Raw genomic sequence first — 17,519 nt, forward strand, 5'->3', positions numbered from 1 at the left:
GGCGCTCGGCCCGCTCAGCCCGCCCGGCGCTCGGCCCGGAGCTCAGCCCGGCGGCCGCCGCATCCCGCCGGGCCGGGTCGGGCCGCGGCTCCGCCGCTTCACGGCGCCGCCATGCAGCGAGCGGGGCGGGGCGCGCCGCCACGTGACCGCGCCGCCACCTTGGCGACGGGCAGACGCTGCCGCAGCGCCGCCATCTTCGGTGCTGGCGCGGGCGGGGCCGGGCCCCACCCCCGCGGCCGCGCCCCCGGTCCCGGCGCTGGTCCGGCCCCCAGCCCCGCCCTTCGCGGTCCCCGCGCTCCTCACCGGGGGCTCGGGCAGCGCTCCCGGGACCCGCCCGGCCGGGCCCGCCCCGCTCGGGCCCGTTACTCCGGGCACCCCGCGCAGCCCCGGCCGCCGCCGTGGGGCGGCGCTGCGCGGCCGCGGAGCGGGGCGGGCGGGGCGGGGCGGGGCGGTCCGGGGCGGGGCGGTCCGGCGGCGGGGGTAGGTACCGGGGCGGCCGCCCGCCGGCCCATCGGCAGCGGCGCCGGGACTGCGAGAGGAGCATGACGCCGCCGGGGCCCGAGAGCGGCCGAGGTGAGGCGCGGCGAGCGCGATCCCCCCGGCACGGCCGTCCCGGGGATCAAACACCGGGAAGGGGCGGGATGGCGGGTGACGGCTCCGGGCGGGACGGGACGGGACCTGCGGTCGCGGCGTGGCGGAGCACCGGGCGGGCGCCGATCCCCCAGCCGCCCGCTCAGTGCCCGGTCCGCCCGCAGCGGCCGCCACGGCTCCCGGTAAGAAGATCACGGCGCGGCTGAAGCGGACGCTGCCGGTGCGCGGCCCGCAGGCGCCCACGCTGAGCGAGCTGATGCGCTGGTACTGCCTCAACACCAACACGCACGGCTGCCGCCGCATCGTGGTGTCCCGCGGCCGCCTGCGCCGCCTGCTCTGGATCGTGCTGACCCTCAGCGCCGTGGGGCTCATCCTCTGGCAGTGCGCGGAGCTCCTCATGAACTACTACAGCGCCTCGGTGTCCGTCACCGTCCAGTTCCAGAAGCTGCCCTTCCCCGCCGTCACCATCTGCAACATCAACCCGTACAAGTAAGGCTCGGGGGGCTGGCGGGACGATGGGAGCTCCCGAGCTCGTCCCGGCGCTCCTTGTCGGCACTTTCCCTACCGCGGCTTTGCCCTGTAGGGCACCTGGTGTGCCACATCCCCCTCCGTGCTGTGTGGCTTACACTCTCACCTCTCGCTGCTGCCGGCTCGGTTCGTGCTTTCTGCTCCAGACAGTCCCTGTCAGCTCTTTGGCTCTCTTCAAATTCCCTTCTTCCCAGGACTAAAGTTCCAGGATTACAAACAGCATCATCTCCTAAAAAGTGGAAAGGGCAGATCTCTCACTCCTCTCTTGCTTCTTTCTTTCCTTATGGGATATTTTGACATGATTCATCAGCAGTACTTTTTCTCCTGTCAAATCATGCTTTACATTGCTTTCCGTTCTGCTGCTAGATTCCCACCACCCTGGTCCCCATGGGGATCCAGCTCTTTAATGAAGCTTCACAGATGAAGTCTTATTTCCACATGCTCTGCCTCCTCAGACTTCCTAACATAAGGAGCTTGAGAGTCTTGGGAGAACTTTCTCTGTAGTTCAGTCTGCTCTGCTCCCTGGGGTCCCTGCTCCAAGATCTCTCCATGGATGTAGCTCTGTCTGCCCTCACTGATGTGAGAACCTGGTGGGAGACCACAGGGAATTCTGCCCCAAGCCACGGCATCCACAGTGCAGCAGGCAGAGCACTGCAGCTGGGCAGTGAGGTGGGATGGGATGTCACTGTTACCTTGTTTCCCGTGCAGGTACAGTGCCATGAAAGAATATTTATACGAATTGGACAAAGAGACAAAAAAAGCTTTGGAAACTTTCTATGGATTTTCTGAGGGCAAGTCCAAGGTGCGCCGGTCGGTGGATGACTGGAACAGCACAGGGAGGGACTTCTTCGAGCAGATCCCTCTGCTGAAGGTCGAGGACTTCTCCAGGACAGCCACTGAGCTGCACACTGGGCAGAAGAGGAAAATAGAGGGAAGTGTCTTTCACAAGGACTCGTCCATCGTGAACTCGGGCGATTCCAATGACATCATTGGCTTTCAGCTGGTGAGTGTCACTGTGCCCTGGCCAGCAAGTGTCCCGCGGGGCAGCAAGGGGCTGTGTTGGGGTCAGTGTCCCTCTGGCAGGTTGTATTGCCTGCTCAGGTGGCTTTGCAGTGCACAGTGGTGAAGAGCATCCTGTCTGCTCTTCTGCCTAAGCCTCCATGGCTGCTGCAGGTCCACCTGCAGAGAAGTACCTTCCTGAAGTCTTCCCAAATAGTCAGTGTCATCTGTGACCTTTCTTTTGGTCCTGAAATATTTGGTCATATCACTTAGCCCTGCATAAAAGGTCTTTGATGCCCGCTGTAACTTCATACATGGTTATTTCTGTGGAAGAGAAACACTATCATATGTACAATCCTTAATTTACACCTGCCTTGTAGAATCCCTGATTTCAGTCCATCTGAAATGCTTTTTCCCCTCTGTGCTTGTCAGTGTGACGCAAACAACAGCAGCGACTGTGCCCTGTACACATTCAGTTCGGGGGTTAACGCCATCCAGGAGTGGTACAAGCTGCATTACATGAACATCATGGCACAAATTCCCCTGGAGATTAAAGAAAAATTGAGTTATTCTGCCGAGGACCTTCTATTGACATGTTTCTTTGATGGCCTATCTTGTGACAAAAGGTCAGTGCACAGAAAATTCCTGCCATCTTAACAGCTTATTTCCAAGTCCATAATATGAAGGAATGGAATATTTGGTATTTGCTGAATTCCAGCAGGAGCCACTGCTAGTTCTGTGAATCTGCCTCCCCCATGCTATTAACCCCATTCCCACATTAAAACTTCCTCGAGTTTCCATCTCCTGAAATATTAAACTAGATCATACTGCCATGTAGTTTCAAGTTACTCAGAAAGAGACCCACATCTTCCAGCAAAATAAACTTCTTGAAAAGAAGTAATAAACCCCCCGTGCAGTCCGGGTCTGTTTCTGTCAAAACCAAAGTCCAAATGTGCTGCCTTTTTCCCACAGACAGAACTACAGGGAACAATGTCATGCTATTCGATTTATTCCAGGCATTTCACTCGTTTCCATCACCCCCTGCACGGCAACTGCTACACCTTCAACAGCGGCGAGAGCGGAACCATCCTGAGCACCTCCACGGGCGGCAGCGAGTACGGTGAGTGCCCGTGGCACACCTGGGCTGTCCCGGGGCCCTTGGCACACCTGGGCTGTCCCAGGGCCCTTGGCATGTGTGTGGTGTTCCAGGGCCCTTTGCACGCGTGTGGTGTTCCAGGGCACTTTGCACACCTGTGGTTTTCCAGGGCCTTTTGCATGTGTGTGGTGTTCCAGGGCCCTTTGCACGCGTGTGGTGTTCCGGGGCCCTTTGCACGCGTGTGGTGTTCCGGGGCCCTTTGCACGCGTGTGGTGTTCCAGGGCCCTTTGCACGCGTGTGGTGCTCCAGGGCCCTTTGCACGCGTGTGGTGTTCCAGGGCCCTTTGCACGCGTGTGGTGTTCCGGGGCCCTTTGCACACGTGTGGTGTTCCGGAGCCCTTTGCACGCGTGTGGTGTTCCAGGGCCCTTTGCACGCGTGTGGTGTTCCAGGGCCCTTTGCACGCGTGTGGTGTTCCAGGGCGGTTTGCAGAGGAACTGTTTGATAACAAGTGGTGCAGCAAACTGGATCTTGCTGGAGCGTGAGCGATGTGTTGGCTGTAGATGTACAGGCTGATTGGGGAAATGCCTGTTTGAACTAGTGCGAACTCTTGCCTGGGAATACAGATAATATCATTGCATCACTAATGTTTTCCAGCTGAAATTACTGCTGCCCAGTTATATAACTTTTTGAAATGAGTTCCAGCCACGTTCTCAGCAGACGTTATTTGTTTGCTGTACTCAGTGCCACAAAGGGATGTTACTGGCTGCAGGTGTCTTGGTCTGTCTGGGCAGAGGCTGTGCTTGGCTGTTACAGTTCTAAAGGCCAGATAACATGAAACAAACCTGCCCTCTCTGATCAGAAAACGTGGCTCTAGCTCCTGGTGTAACTTCCTGCCTTGTCTCTGTGGTTCAGGATTGCAGGTTGTTCTGTACATCGATGAAGCAGACTACAACCCCTTCCTGGTGACATCCACAGGAGCCAAGATCATGGTCCACGACCAAAACGAGTATCCCTTCATTGAAGACATTGGCACGGAAATTGAGACTGCAGCGGCCACCTCCATAGGGATGCACTTTGTGAGTGGCAACAATCTCCTTTTTGGGCGCACCTTTGCCTTGGTACAGCTGTAAATAGGAACAGGATGGGGTGATTTCAGAGAGCCAGCAGCTCGAAGGCCTTTAAATGCCTCCCACTCAGCACCTGAAGTGCCCTGAAGGAAATCCTGTGACAGCACTTCTCTGAAAAATAGGCCGTGGGAAAATCAGGTCTTTCTAAACCAAACTGTCCCGGGATATTGTTTGCTCTCCCTTTTCTTCCACCCCTTGGCTTTCCAGGGGATTTCTGGTTTTGTTTTCACAGCAAAATCCACAACCACAGAAATGTTGCCAAGTGCCTCGCTTGGCTTTAGCAATGAGCAGGGAGTTTGATCCCACGAGGGTCCCCGGGCTGAGGAGCCAGAGCTGGAGCTGGGTCCCCGTGCTGGGGTCGGGTCCTTAGGGATGGTGGCAACACAACCCCTTGAAGTGTTTTGTGACTGTAAGCCTCACTTTGCTGGTTTTCTCTGTATCCCAGCAGTAAACCACCGCCCTGGGCAGCAGCTTTGCTTTTGCCAGCAGTGAGCAAAGGCAAGGAGAGCTGCAGCTCCTGCTTTCCCCATTTAGCATAGTTCAGAGGAGGCATTTGGCCCAAGGGGATTCGGCACAGCAGCGAAAGCTATGCCGGGTCCCCTTTCATCTGGATGGGCTGTTAAGTGAGCACTTCAGCTCTGCCTTTCTTTCTGGTGGTCTGGTGGAGCATCAGCTATCCTGCTTATCTGGGTATGCCGAATATTGATAGGCTCTGCATTAGAAAAGGCATTAAAAGAGGGCTGATGTTTCACAAAATGCAAATAGTTAACTGTCTTCCAGCTGTCTGGAAAACTGTGGCAGCAGCTCCTTGGTCAATCATGACTGAGAGGTTGGGAACCGGGATGGTGTGAGGACACAAAGTCTCTCTCTCAAGACTTTTCTTTGTCACCATCACACCGTACGGAGGCTCTGTCACACAAGGCAGTCTCAATATTTAATGTAATATGTTCCTAGCACAACAGGGTTGAACTTTTGCTGTAGTATAAAAAACAAGATTGGGCACATCTTAATGTCTGTATATAAAGGATTTGTCATGAGGAAGGGATCCAATTGCATCCTAATGAGGCAGCCAAAATAGAGGCTGGACGCAATTTCTGGTGTCAGAACAAAAGCTGGGGATCACTGTCCTGCTGGGAAAAGAACTCCAGAGAGCCTGCTGAGTGGTGGGGGGTCCGGGCTGTCAGGACAGGGCTGCAGCGCCGAGGTGCCAGGTCAGGGTTTGTCCCCACATGCGAGGTCACCAAGGAGGACACAGCAGCTGTGTCCCTCACGGTGCTGCTCGCTGGGCTCTGAACATGCCATTAGTGTCTGGTTAGTGCTCATGGCTTTCTGCTGGGTGCTAGGACTGCCCTCCACCTCCAAAAATATTCCAACCTCTTTGGCATGCAAACAAGGCGTTGCTTGGTCAGAGTTACAATGCTTTAGTTAAATATTTCATTTGGAAATTATTTCAGTACCTGAAGGAACAAGTAAGTTTTGTAGGAGCATAAGCCACAACAAAATAATTCTGTACAAAGGATCGATCATCTCTTGGAAGCCCCAGGAGCAGACTGAGGTAGTGTCTTGGCACTACATTGCATGTGGAATTTAAAAGTTGGTTTCAGTCAATTTTCAAAAGTAATGCATCTCTAGTACTGAAATCCCATCTTTCCCTCCAAAGAGAGATTGAAACATCTCTAAAAGTGTTGACTTGCACCATAATGGCCCAGAGCCTTCTCTGGCTGTAGACAAAGTGGTGAGGTATGCTCTTATCAGGTGGCCTCAGGAGCTGCATTCGGTGCCTTAGGGGTAACAGCCTTTCTCATGTTCCTGCTGGATTGATCCTTTGTGAAGAATTTTAAATTCTAATTTTAAACTCTGTAGAGAAAGATCAGTGAATGGATTCTTAAATGGATGTTTCTTGTTGTTTCAGGCCACTCTGTTGTAAAGTGGATAATTACTGGGGGAAGATAGCAGGGGCTGAGGGAGGTAGGGCAGTCTGCAGGAAGTGGGCCATGCAGCTGGGATCAGATCTGGGAATTTGAGGGCTCCCAGCCCTGGTTTCACAGAGCTTGCAGGCACAGGCTTGGCATGTCAGAGCTCTTTGCTCTGGGCAGAGATTGGGAAAAGTCATTAGCATTTGAGAGGAAGGGTCAAAGCAGCACCTGGAAAAAGGTTTGAGGGAGATTTAGAGTGGATTGAGAGAGGTGCTGTTGAGCACCAGTGGAGCCTCAAGTGCTATTTACCCACAGCACGGGAGCAGCCAGGCAACAGCAGCTCAGGCAGGTGGGGATCCTCACAGAAAAGAACCCAAAACCCCCGACAACAAGTGCCCTCCCTCAGAACACAAACATCCAGAGTAAAGACACACAGCCTCTAAGACTTGGAGAGAACGTGCATATGGATTACTGTGCTTTGAAAAATCCTCACTGCCATGATTGCACCACCTTGCATTCCTGCAGAAGGTTTCCAGGAAGACAGCAGAGAATCCCAGCAGAGCAGCTTTTTTGGGAAACGGATATTAGTGACAAAAAAACCCTTGTTTTGACAAGGGATCGACAAATCACTTTAGGTAGCAAAAGGTAAACATTCTACTCAAAGCTGCCTTATCACTTACAGTTTCAGAGTTGGGATAAAGTGTCACTGAACCCTTTGGTTTGTCTGTGAACTCCAAAACCACAATTTTTTTCTTTTCTGTTTCCCAGACTCAGTCTCGCAAGCTGAGCAAACCCTACAGTGACTGCACAGAGACAGGAGCTGACATACCTGTGGAAAATCTCTATAACAAGAGCTACTCACTCCAGGTAAAGCCATTGCATTTGGGTTTATCAGTTGCTTGAAAACTGCCTGCATGAAAAACTTTGTAACAGTCTGTGGTTGAGGACCTGAGACTGGGAACAGTCTGAGCACAGGGTTGTTGCTTTTACCACTGATGTAAAATGCAACAGCACTTCTTAAAATCCAACTTTTATTCCTAAGTGGTTGCTGTTTGAAGTTCCCTCAGGCACCCTGTTAGATAAAGAGAGAACATGAGCTCATTAGGCAATTTTCAAGCAATGTGAGACTGGAAAATATTGGCCAAGTAAAGGTTGCAGCTTAGTAACCCTTGAAGCCAGAAATTGTGACCTTTAGGACTCCAAGAATAACAGAAACCATCTAATCAGTATCCAGATAGCAGGATGTTTGTTTACAGAGTAAGTTTCCACTAATTTTGCATGGTTTCTGTAATTTGGTCCTCTTGGAGAGTGTCAGTTGTTCTGCCACTCTCCACTTGAAGAATCGTACTTGCATTAGCTCCAGCCTGCTGCAAAGCCCAGGTCTGGGCTGAATTTCTGTTTTATGGGGAATACGAAATCTGCTCTGGTCTAGTGCCAGGTAGGATCACCCAGACATGATCTCAGGTTTTTAATAACAGTACTTCACCGAAACTCAGTGCTCAGGAGGGCTGGCACTGGGACCGAAAGGCTTGACTGGGATTTAAAAGAGAAGTTCTGTTCCTGCATGTCCCAGTGTTTTAGCACAAGCCACAGCTCTGCTGCCCTGTTAATCCTCCCAGCTTCACCTCTCTCAGTAGGCACCAGCAGGGTTTGGTGGAAGCTGTGAACGTTTGCTGCTGTGAGTCACTTCCCACACCTAGTTAGTGATTCATGGGCCACGTGCCATGGCAGGCCTAAAACCCTCTCCTTGACTCTGTAAAGAGCAACTGCAACACTGAAGCTTCTGGTGGCTGTAGGGAAGTGGGGGCATTCACAGAACCCCCATATATGTAATCCTCCATGAAGATTACGTTTTGTTGGTTTTTTTTTTGCACTAGAACCTCAACCCTCCACCATGCACCATATTTGTATTCACTCACAGCAGAGCCTGAAGGCCCAGGGAAACAGGGTTCCCATCCCACTGCTGTTGTCATAAGCAGGGTGTTTTTAGGTGCAAAGGAGCCTGGAGCTTGGTGCTGCTTCTTAGCCCCCAGGTGTTGTTTCTCCCCAGATCTGCCTGCACTCCTGCTTCCAGAAGGCCATGGTGGAGTCGTGTGGCTGTGCCCAGTATGCGCAGCCCTTGCCCGCTGGCGCCGAGTACTGCAACTACAAGAAGAACCCAAACTGGAGTTAGTATTGAAACACTGTGGCACTGCCCATGCCTCAGCTGCCAGTCCTGTCCCCTGCACCCCCAGTGTCCCTGTCACACAGCCCCTGCACCCCCAGTGTCCCTGTCACACAGCCCCTGTCCCCAGCACCCCCAGTGTCCCTGTCACACAGCCCCTGCACCCCCAGTGTCCCTGTCACACAGCCCCTGCACCCCCAGTGTCCCTGTCATACAGCCCCTGCACCCCCAGTGTCCCTGTCACACAGCCCCTGCACCCAGCACCCCCAGTGTCCCTGTCACACAGCCCCAGCACCCCCAGTGTCCCTGTCACACAGCCCCTGCACCCCCAGTGTCCCTGTCACACAGCCCCTGTCCCCTGCACCCCCAGTGTCCCTGTCACACAGCCCCTGCACCCAGCACCCCCAGTGTCCCTGTCACACAGCCCCAGCACCCCCAGTGTCCCTGTCACACAGCCCCTGCACCCCCAGTGTCCCTGTCACACAGCCCCTGTCCCCTGCACCCCCAGTGTCCCTGTCACACAGCCCCTGCACCCAGCACCCCCAGTGTCCCTGTCACACAGCCCCTGCACCCCCAGTGTCCCTGTCACAGCTGCTGCACACCCAGCGTGCTGGGATGAGCCAAATCTGCCTTAACCCACTTAAGCCCCCACACCCAGAGCCAGACTGGCTCCCTTGCTCACACTGACTGGTTTGTGAAACTTGCCCTGATGGCTTGTCACCTGTGCCCACCATAGAACAGTCGAGTGGAGGGCTTGACCAGGTGTGGCAGTTTTCATGTCTATATCAAGTGACAGCCACTTCTCAAGAGTCTTTTGCAATATTTATAGGATAAATCTTTTTATCCCCACCATGTAGGCGATGGCCACAAAGGCCACCTATGCCCCAGATGTCCCACCCCAGCCCAGGTAGCAGGTTTTCTTTCTGGCTTCTCACACACATCCTGCTCCTCCCCTGCAGTGTACTGCTACTACAGACTGCATGAAAAGTTTGTGAAGGAGCAGCTGGGCTGCCAGCAGATCTGCAAAGACGCCTGCAGGTAAGTCCTTGCCACAGCCAGAGGTGAAGCGTGTGTGGGAGTTGGAGCTCACCAGTGACACCCTGCCTCTCTCTGCAGCTTCAAGGAGTGGGCGCTCACCACCAGCATTGCTCAGTGGCCGTCCGTCGTGTCAGAGGTCAGTCCCCACTTGCACTCCACCAGAACAGCAGCCTGGCACAAGGCATTGAGTAACCCCAGAGGCTCAGCACAAAAGCAGGAGGCCCTGGGGTAGTCAGTAGCATTCAGTGATACTATGCCCAGAGAACAGTCTGTAATTTCCAGCTCAGGGCTTCCCCTCCAGCCGTTCATCATTAAACTGAAATTTGTCTTGGGAGATCCCCTTGGGCTCAGCTGGCCTGTCACACACTCAGTTCTGGTACCCATACTAGCCCAAGGAGATGTGGAGCACGAGCCCCTTCCCAAGGGTCTCTGCACAAGAACCTGCAGCTAGAGCAGCATTTTCTGTCTGTTCTCCAGGACTGGATGCTCCGAGTTCTCTCTTGGGACAAAGGGCAAAAACTCAACAAGAAGCTGAACAAGTAAGTCCCCCTGTGTGTTCTTGCCTTGCACCTCCAGCTCTGATACGATCTCAGCAGCCCTAATGATGGCAATTGGGGAAAAAGCTCCCTTGGAGCAGCCCAGCCCTACTGGTCCAACTGGTTATTTGCATAGTTTTTCAGTATGTTTCATGTTATTGTTTTACTAAACCCTCTGCCTGCCTCCTTCTTCCCCAGGACAGACCTTGCCAACCTCATGGTGTTTTACAAGGACCTGAACGAGAGATTCATTTCAGAGAATCCTGCCAACACGGTGAGTGAGCATGCTGGTCCCTACTCCCAGGAGACGCAGCGCTTCCTCCCACGCAGGCTGGAAGCTTTCACCTGCCCAGGGGAGCAATGCCACACGGGCAGGGGCAGGAAGCTGATCTCAGATATGCACCTCTGGGCCGGTCCTGCCCTTTCCAGCCCTTATCTCGGGCCACGTCTCTGCCTGTCCAGCCCCGAGCCCTGTGCAGGGGCTGCACAGCAAGCTCAGCTCCAGGCTCCTTCTGAAGCTGAGCCAGAGAGAACAGCAGCAGAGATGGGCCCACTGCTTTGGGAGTGCTGAGCATTGGGTGCCCCGGCTCCGTCTCCCTGCCTGCCGTCATGGCTCCATGGCAGACCCTCACCTTGTGCTCTCTGCTCCTGCAGCTCGTCATTCTTCTGTCCAACTTCGGGGGCCAGCTGGGGCTGTGGATGAGCTGCTCCGTGGTGTGCGTCATCGAGATCGTGGAGGTGTTCTTCATCGACTCGCTGTCCATCGTGCTGCGGCGCCAGTGGCAGAGGGCCAAGAAGTGGTGGAGCGGCCGCCAGCAGGGCAGGGCGGCCCAGGCCACGGCCGGCGACGTGGAGAGGCAGGGCCACGAGAACCCCGCGTGCATCGACGAGGACCTGCCCACCTTCACCACGGCCCTGCGCCTGCCGCTGCCCCAGGACAGCCCCCTGCCCAGGACTCCCCCGCCCAACTACAGCACTTTGCGGCTGGAGACGGCCTTCACAGAGCAGCTGCCCGACACGCTGGAGCTGGGCCGGCACTGACACCTGCCACACGCACACCCGCCCCCAGGTGGGTGCTGGACACGCCTGTTCGGGGCCAGGCACCGATCCGGACAAGCACCGAAGGGCTGCCAGGTCAGACCCTTACTCAGGGATTGAACTGGCACTCAAAGCTGCCCCGAGCAAAGCTCAGACACAGACGCCGAGGGCTCAGAGACGTTGGGAGCTTCAAGCAACATCAGTTCTCGAGTTAATGATGGCAGGAGATGGCTGGAGCAGGATGTGGTGCTAAGCTGGGATGTCTCACCAGGCAAAGGCACGCATTAGCCACCAGCTGCACACACCCCATTGCATGTGGGCAGGAATTGCTCCACAGCAGCAGATTGATGCCACATTGAGCATTAACACTAATTGCTCTCTGCTGTGTGGCTGGACTTGTGGGAAAAACCCCAGGCTGTCAGGAATCCAGGATGGCATTTGTAGGAAGGGCATGACAGGGGCTTGGGCAAGGCACAAAAGAGCATGAAAGGAAAGCTCTCACTTGAATTTTCATTAGAAACCCAATTCCAATGGTGGCCTGAGGAGCTCTTTCTTGTGAGATGAAAAGCCAGGACAACCAAAAATGGGCTTGTAGAGCAAGTTACTACAGCTGGGGTAAGAAAGCCCAAGTCATCCCCAAAGAATCATCTGAAAGGGCATGAAATCCAATTTGGAGCACAGTAATGAAGTGCATCCTCTGCAAGCTTGTTCCATTCCACATCACTCAAGCAGCCCTTAAACATAACTTCCAAGGCACTCATTAAATTACTTCCCAGAAGCCTGACAGGGAGTTAGCTGGCTGCTCTTTTCCTGCTCAACCCCAAGCAAGGACTTCCTCCTGCAGCCAGTTCCCCCCCCCGCCTGCCCTGGAGCTGGCAATGCCTGGAGGAAGTTTTGCCCCTTGTGTACCTCATCCGCCTTGCCCCCACACAGTCCCATCCACGGAGCAGTGTCAGTACCCACGTTTTGCCTCCTGTGCTGCTCCCCCAGGGCCAGGGGCTGTGCAGCACAGCCGTGAGTGCTCCTGGGGCAGCTGGGGCCTCCCTCCTGCCACAGCCCACCGTGCTGCCTTCAGCTCCCTGTGGAGATGAGGAGCAGAGCCCATCCCACACGGGCTGGTGGGGTCTGTAGGGCCAGAGCCATGCAGAGCATGTCAGGGGTGTCTGAGTGGAAGAGTCTCTCCTTTCCTTTCTCTATGACCTTATTTTATACAGGACAGTGAGAATCCAGAAAGGTTCTTTAATGTGCAATAAAACCTATTTTAACTGAATTATTTAAATATATGATAAACTGAAAAAAATAAAGATATATTTTTGAGTAACTGCTTTGCCCTTTTTTTTTTAAATTACCACTGTATGAGTTAGTTCCCTGCAGGCATCCTGAGAGCTGAGAGGCATTGTCTCTACCTGCCCAGGGGCTGTAGGTTCTCAGATACCCCAGGCCTCTCAGAGAGCTGCAGCAGGGGGGTTCTGTGGGACCCAGCTCAGAGCAGGCAGCAGGAGCATGGGGTGCAAGCACTAACAGTGAAAAGGCCTTTCACAAAGCAATGTTAACCAGCAAGAGACCAAAACCACTGGAACTTCAGGTGTCCCCAGACAGCTCTGCACCCAAGCAGTCCCTTGGAGGCTGCAGGAAGAATGGGAAGCAGATCTGCCTCAGCCACTGGTGCAGCCCTGGGCGAGCCATGGCTCATCCCCATCCCCTCTAACAGCACCAAGTACCAGATCATCATGGCAATATTGCCCATGGGCAGCAGTAGCAGAACAGAGCTAGAGCAGAATAGGGCAGCCCCACCTCCCCTCGGTGTTACAGGCATGAGCTGTCCCCTCTACAGCAGGGACAGGAGTAACAGCAAAGCGCAGAGCTAAGGAACACCTCACCACCAACCCCCTCATTGCCAGCTTGGTGGCGCTGGCACAGGAGCTGGTTTGGCCCCGTTACACCTAACTGAGGACCTGCCTTTCAGGGCAGAGGGGTCAGCTGCCCCCAGCTGCCATGGAGCACAGCCTGCAGGGAGCATTGGGGGGCTCACCTCCCGGGGAAAGCAAGCAAACACCACAAAGTGGGCATAGCACAGCTCTTCCACTCCACATCTGTACCTGTGTGTGCAGCAGCACCCGAGACTGCAGTTCTCACGGGGTTTGCTCACATCTGCTGCAGGCAGTGCTAAGGAGAGCCTACCCAAGCTCAGCTTCAGGCTGGTACTGGGCTTCTTCTTCCCCCCAGGCTGCTCCAGCACCTCTGCCCAGCCCCAGCAGCCCTCAGAGCTGGGTTATATCAGGAGTGCTGATCATGCAATCAGCCCCCTGATAGGAGGGATGCCCCCAGCCCAGCTCCAGGGCTGGGGAAGGCACTGGCAGCTGGCACAGACTGGGATGGTGCAGGGGTTTGTGCTTCTAAAGCCTTCCCAGAGCAAAACAAAACCTTGAAAAATAAACAGATTAGTGCCAACCCTGCACAAAAGCAGGTGTAGGACTGGTCAGACTTTATAGCAAGAACTGCAGTTCCGATAAGGGGAATATCCTTTGATGGAGAGCAGGGCTGCTAACCTGTAGTGGTCCAGCAGCAGAAATGTCAGGGCTGTCCCACTGAAAGCCCAGGATGTGTGTCCTGATAGCTGCCTCTTTGGGAGAGCACTTGCTTTACATTCTTTGGAAAAGCACAGGTGTTCTGCAGGTGCTGTTTGCAGTTACTCTTGGGCAGGTGCAACGCCTTTTCTCTGTATGAATAATCCTCAGAAGGCAGAGAGCCACGGAGCTACAGAAATGGCTTACTTCATCATGAGTTAAACACTGCGCTGTGCTGAACTCCTGAGTCACCTCAAACACAGAAAGGCACCGGGGATGGTCTGAGAATGAGGACTGGCACACGCTGAACATCATAAACCCAAAGTTCCTGAGAAACTCAGCTCGGAGTTTATGGGAACAGCAGGCTGTAAAACCCAGGGCTCAGCACCATCCCCTGCTGCACTGCGCTGGCTCTGGGCTCAGGTGGGCAGCCTGGTCTCCTGCCATGGGACAGTGCTCCCAGGAGACCCACGGCAGGCACTGGGAGCCCAGCCAGCCCTGCTCAGGGCTCCAGAGCAGGCACCCCTCACTCACAACAGCCCCTGCTTGCCTCCCGTCCCTGGGGTACAGCTGCAGCCACAGTGGGCAGCTCTGGGCAGGGATGGCAATGACCCCAGACCCACAGACCCACAGCTGCAGCTCTGAGATGACCCCAGACCCACAGACCCACAGCTGCAGCTCTGAGATGACCCCGGACCCACAGACCCACAGACCCACAACTGCAGCTCTGAGATGACCCCGGACCCACAGACCCACAGCTGCAGCTCTGTGGCACCGCAGGGCTGCGGGGAGCAGCTGCAGTACCCAATACCACAGCCAAGGTGCAGGCAGCATGGCAGGCACTGCCTTGGCCAGAGACAGGCTGGGGAGAGGTGTTGAAACAAACCTGGGGCAGCAGGTGCCGGTGACTCACGGGAAAGGCTGCTGGCAGCCCGGGACCGGCCCTGGAGGAGAGGAGGCACAGCAGGAGAACCTCGCTCTGCTCCTCCACAGCCACTGCCAGCAGGGAGAAAGCCAGAGGTGATGGAAGGGCTGTGGGGGAAGAGTGGCCGAGGGGGAGGAAAATCCAGCTGCGCAGAGATTTTCTGGATGGCAGGAACCTGCCCGTGTGGGGCTGTCAGCCTGGAGAGCAGACCCCAGCCTCCCTCGGAGTGGAAGGAAGGGGCAGCTGTCCAAAGCTGCTCCCAGCAGATGTAGCCAGGCAGCACCGACAGGGTTAAAAACTGCCCAGGTCCCTTCCAGAATGGTGACATCTGGGTGACATCCAGTGGTCCACAAACAGGTTTGGGAGTTAAATGCCTCATTAATGTAAATGGGGCTGGGCTGGGGAAAGGCATCTCCAGCACATGCCTATGGAAATGGAAAATCCATCCAGGCTCTGAGCCTCTGTGCTCAAGCCCAGCTCTGGGGAGGCCAAACACAGCAGGACAGTGTGGATGGCTCAATTTTACCCCTTTGCCTCCAGGGCAGGGTGAGCCAGCCCCGGAGCAGTTCCCCATACCAGACAGATGGCCTGAGCCATCCCCACCAGCCTGTTCTCAGCACTTTGGAAGCATTTTCCAGCAGCTGGAGCATCCCCAGCCAAGGCCAGGCCATGGCAGGGAAGCCGTGGTGGCACCACAGCGGTTCCAGGTGAGTCAGAGTCTGACCCAGGCTGCAGCAGGGACATGCCACCACACGGCCCCACACTAATCCCCATGGCAGTGTGACCCAGGCTGCAGCAGGGACATGCCACCACACGGCCCCACACTAATCCCCATGGCGGCCTCTCCCTGGAGCAGGACAGGCCGGGACATGTGGAGCCCTCACCAGCTGCCCACACCCCCTGGCACACACAATGGGCATGGTTCACCCTGGAACCAGACTGAGAGGAGAGCACTGCCCAAGGCAGGAGGGGGAGCAGGAACCCCGGGCCAGCTTTGGGCACTGCCATCCCAGCTGCCAGACTGGGCCTGCTGTGCCACTCCGGCCTGGGCAGCGTGGGCACAGCCTGCACCCGTCCCACCTGCCTGGGCACTCAGGGCACCCAGCCCTGGGGAAGTGGCTGGGCAGGGATTTGGGGTGTACCCAGTGTGCAGCAAGGGGCAGTGGAGGCCTTGGGGCAGTGGTGGTGGAGGACAGGGTCTCTCCAGCCCTCCCTGTCCTTGTCCCTGCCCCTGTGGGCAGCTGTGATGGAGGACAGGGTCTCTCCAGCCCTCCCTGTCCTTGTCCCTGCCCCTGTGGGCAGCTGTGATGGAGGACAGGGTCTCTCCAGCCCTCCCTGTCCTTGTCCCTGCCCCTGTGGGCAGCTGTGATGGAGGACAGGGTCTCTCCAGCCCTCCCTGTCCTTGTCCCTGCCCCTGTGGGCAGCCGCGGGCCCGGTGCTGACCCGCAGCCATGCCTGCTCCCTGGCCTGGTTGTAACAGAGCCGGGGGCGTAAACAGGGAAACACACCTGGCCCCAGGGCTGTGGACACAGTGTTCCTGCCTCTGTCCTCTGGAATCTTCAGCCAAGCCTCAGCATTTTCCTGTAACACTCTTGCACTGCCTTGTCCTCCCAGTGGTGCACATCTACCTCAGTTTGCCTGGGTGGGAGCAGTACCCTGTCAGGACCTGAGCCCCCCTCACTGCTGGGTATGTGGCTGCCAGCCCCCCAGGACTGTGGTGGCACTGTGACCCCAGCAGCCTTGCCATTGGCAGTGTTCCCAAAGCTGTGAGACACAAACTACAGGAGGGGACACTGTGGGGAGGGTGACAAAAACCCAACCCAACCTGCAAAGCCCCAAGCAACTGAGCCAGGCAGGCCCCATCCAGCACCAGGGGTGGGATGAGGGGTCACATCTCTCTCTTCCACTCATGTGCTTTATCCAAATGTATTTCTAGGGATTAAAACCATGTGTTCCCTGTATTTATTCACCTGCCACAGAGCACAGAGCCGTCCTGTCCTGGCGGGATGTGATCACCCAGAACACAGCGGAGGTGGCAGCTGGCTCCAGTCGGGGTGAATCACCCTGTTGTCACAACCAGTGCCGTCCCTCTGGGTTTTAAGACCTTCTCACCCAAGTTTACATAATGAATCCTGAACGGTACAAGCTGCTCCCCTGGGTACACAGGGGTAATCACTCCTGGGTTTGCTATAAATCAGCTCTGGTCTTGTTACAAAATGTCATCAGTCACAAAATAGTTCACATTTGCCCCAGGACATGGGAGGGGACCATAAAGCACCAGCCCAGGGCACCTTTACATTGCTGCATCCTGCTGGAGCCTCCCGGCCTGTACTAGGGCGGCCTGGGGGCATCCAGAGGACCTGAGCTGCCACATCCCAGGATGCTGGAGTCACAGCAGGACGGATATTTTTTCCAGTAAACTCGTACAGCGGAAAAGGCAGATGAGTGCAATTAATGCCCTGTCACAATTAGTTACAGAGCTGGTCAGGGGAAACCCCACCAGTGACAAATGATCACAGTGCTGTGCCGAACCTGCCCAGTTGTCATCCGCAGGGGAACTGGGACTCAGTGCCCAGGTCACCGTGCTGAGGCTGAGCAAGCTGGGCCCCAGAGCGGTTTGCCCCATCCCTCTGTCCCTGTGGCCACAGCTGGGCTGGCAGGGCCACACGTGGTGGTGCCACAGCCCAGTGCCCGACCCTGGCACCGAGCAGCCCTCGCTGTGCCACGGGCCACCGAGCTGTGCCAGGCCAGCAGGAGCCCGGGCCCCCTTCCCTCCCTCTGCTGCGCCTTGTAAAACAAAACCAGTCTGGGTTTTACTGCCTGATCTTTGTAACGCAAACACAGGCCAGTTAACAGGTTTGACACAGGGCTCCGGCACAGGGTGGTTGTGAGATGCTCACTGTCACTTCACGGGCTTTTACTGGTCACAACGAAATGACTCTGTTTCATTTAGCGACAGCGGCGTGTCTCTGGAAGTGCACACGAGTGATAAAC

At 55.8% G+C, this 17,519-nt stretch overlaps 1 protein-coding gene across 1 annotated transcript; it reads left to right on the forward strand.

The window, feature by feature from the left end:
* Positions 1-489: 489 nt before the first annotated feature.
* Positions 490-12,354, forward strand: SCNN1G (sodium channel epithelial 1 subunit gamma). Its single transcript, XM_059484243.1, has 13 exons — positions 490-573; positions 756-1,080; positions 1,828-2,122; positions 2,551-2,744; positions 3,135-3,238; positions 4,127-4,290; positions 7,026-7,124; positions 8,308-8,425; positions 9,381-9,459; positions 9,538-9,595; positions 9,937-9,998; positions 10,194-10,269; positions 10,650-12,354. The coding sequence occupies exons 1-13, from the start codon at positions 543-545 to the stop codon at positions 11,034-11,036; spliced, it is 1,992 nt and encodes a 663-aa protein (XP_059340226.1). The 5' UTR covers positions 490-542; the 3' UTR covers positions 11,037-12,354.
* Positions 12,355-17,519: the final 5,165 nt, after the last annotated feature.

This window comes from Ammospiza nelsoni, chromosome 17, assembly GCF_027579445.1.
Source record: "Ammospiza nelsoni isolate bAmmNel1 chromosome 17, bAmmNel1.pri, whole genome shotgun sequence".
Lineage (NCBI taxonomy): Eukaryota > Metazoa > Chordata > Aves > Passeriformes > Passerellidae > Ammospiza > Ammospiza nelsoni.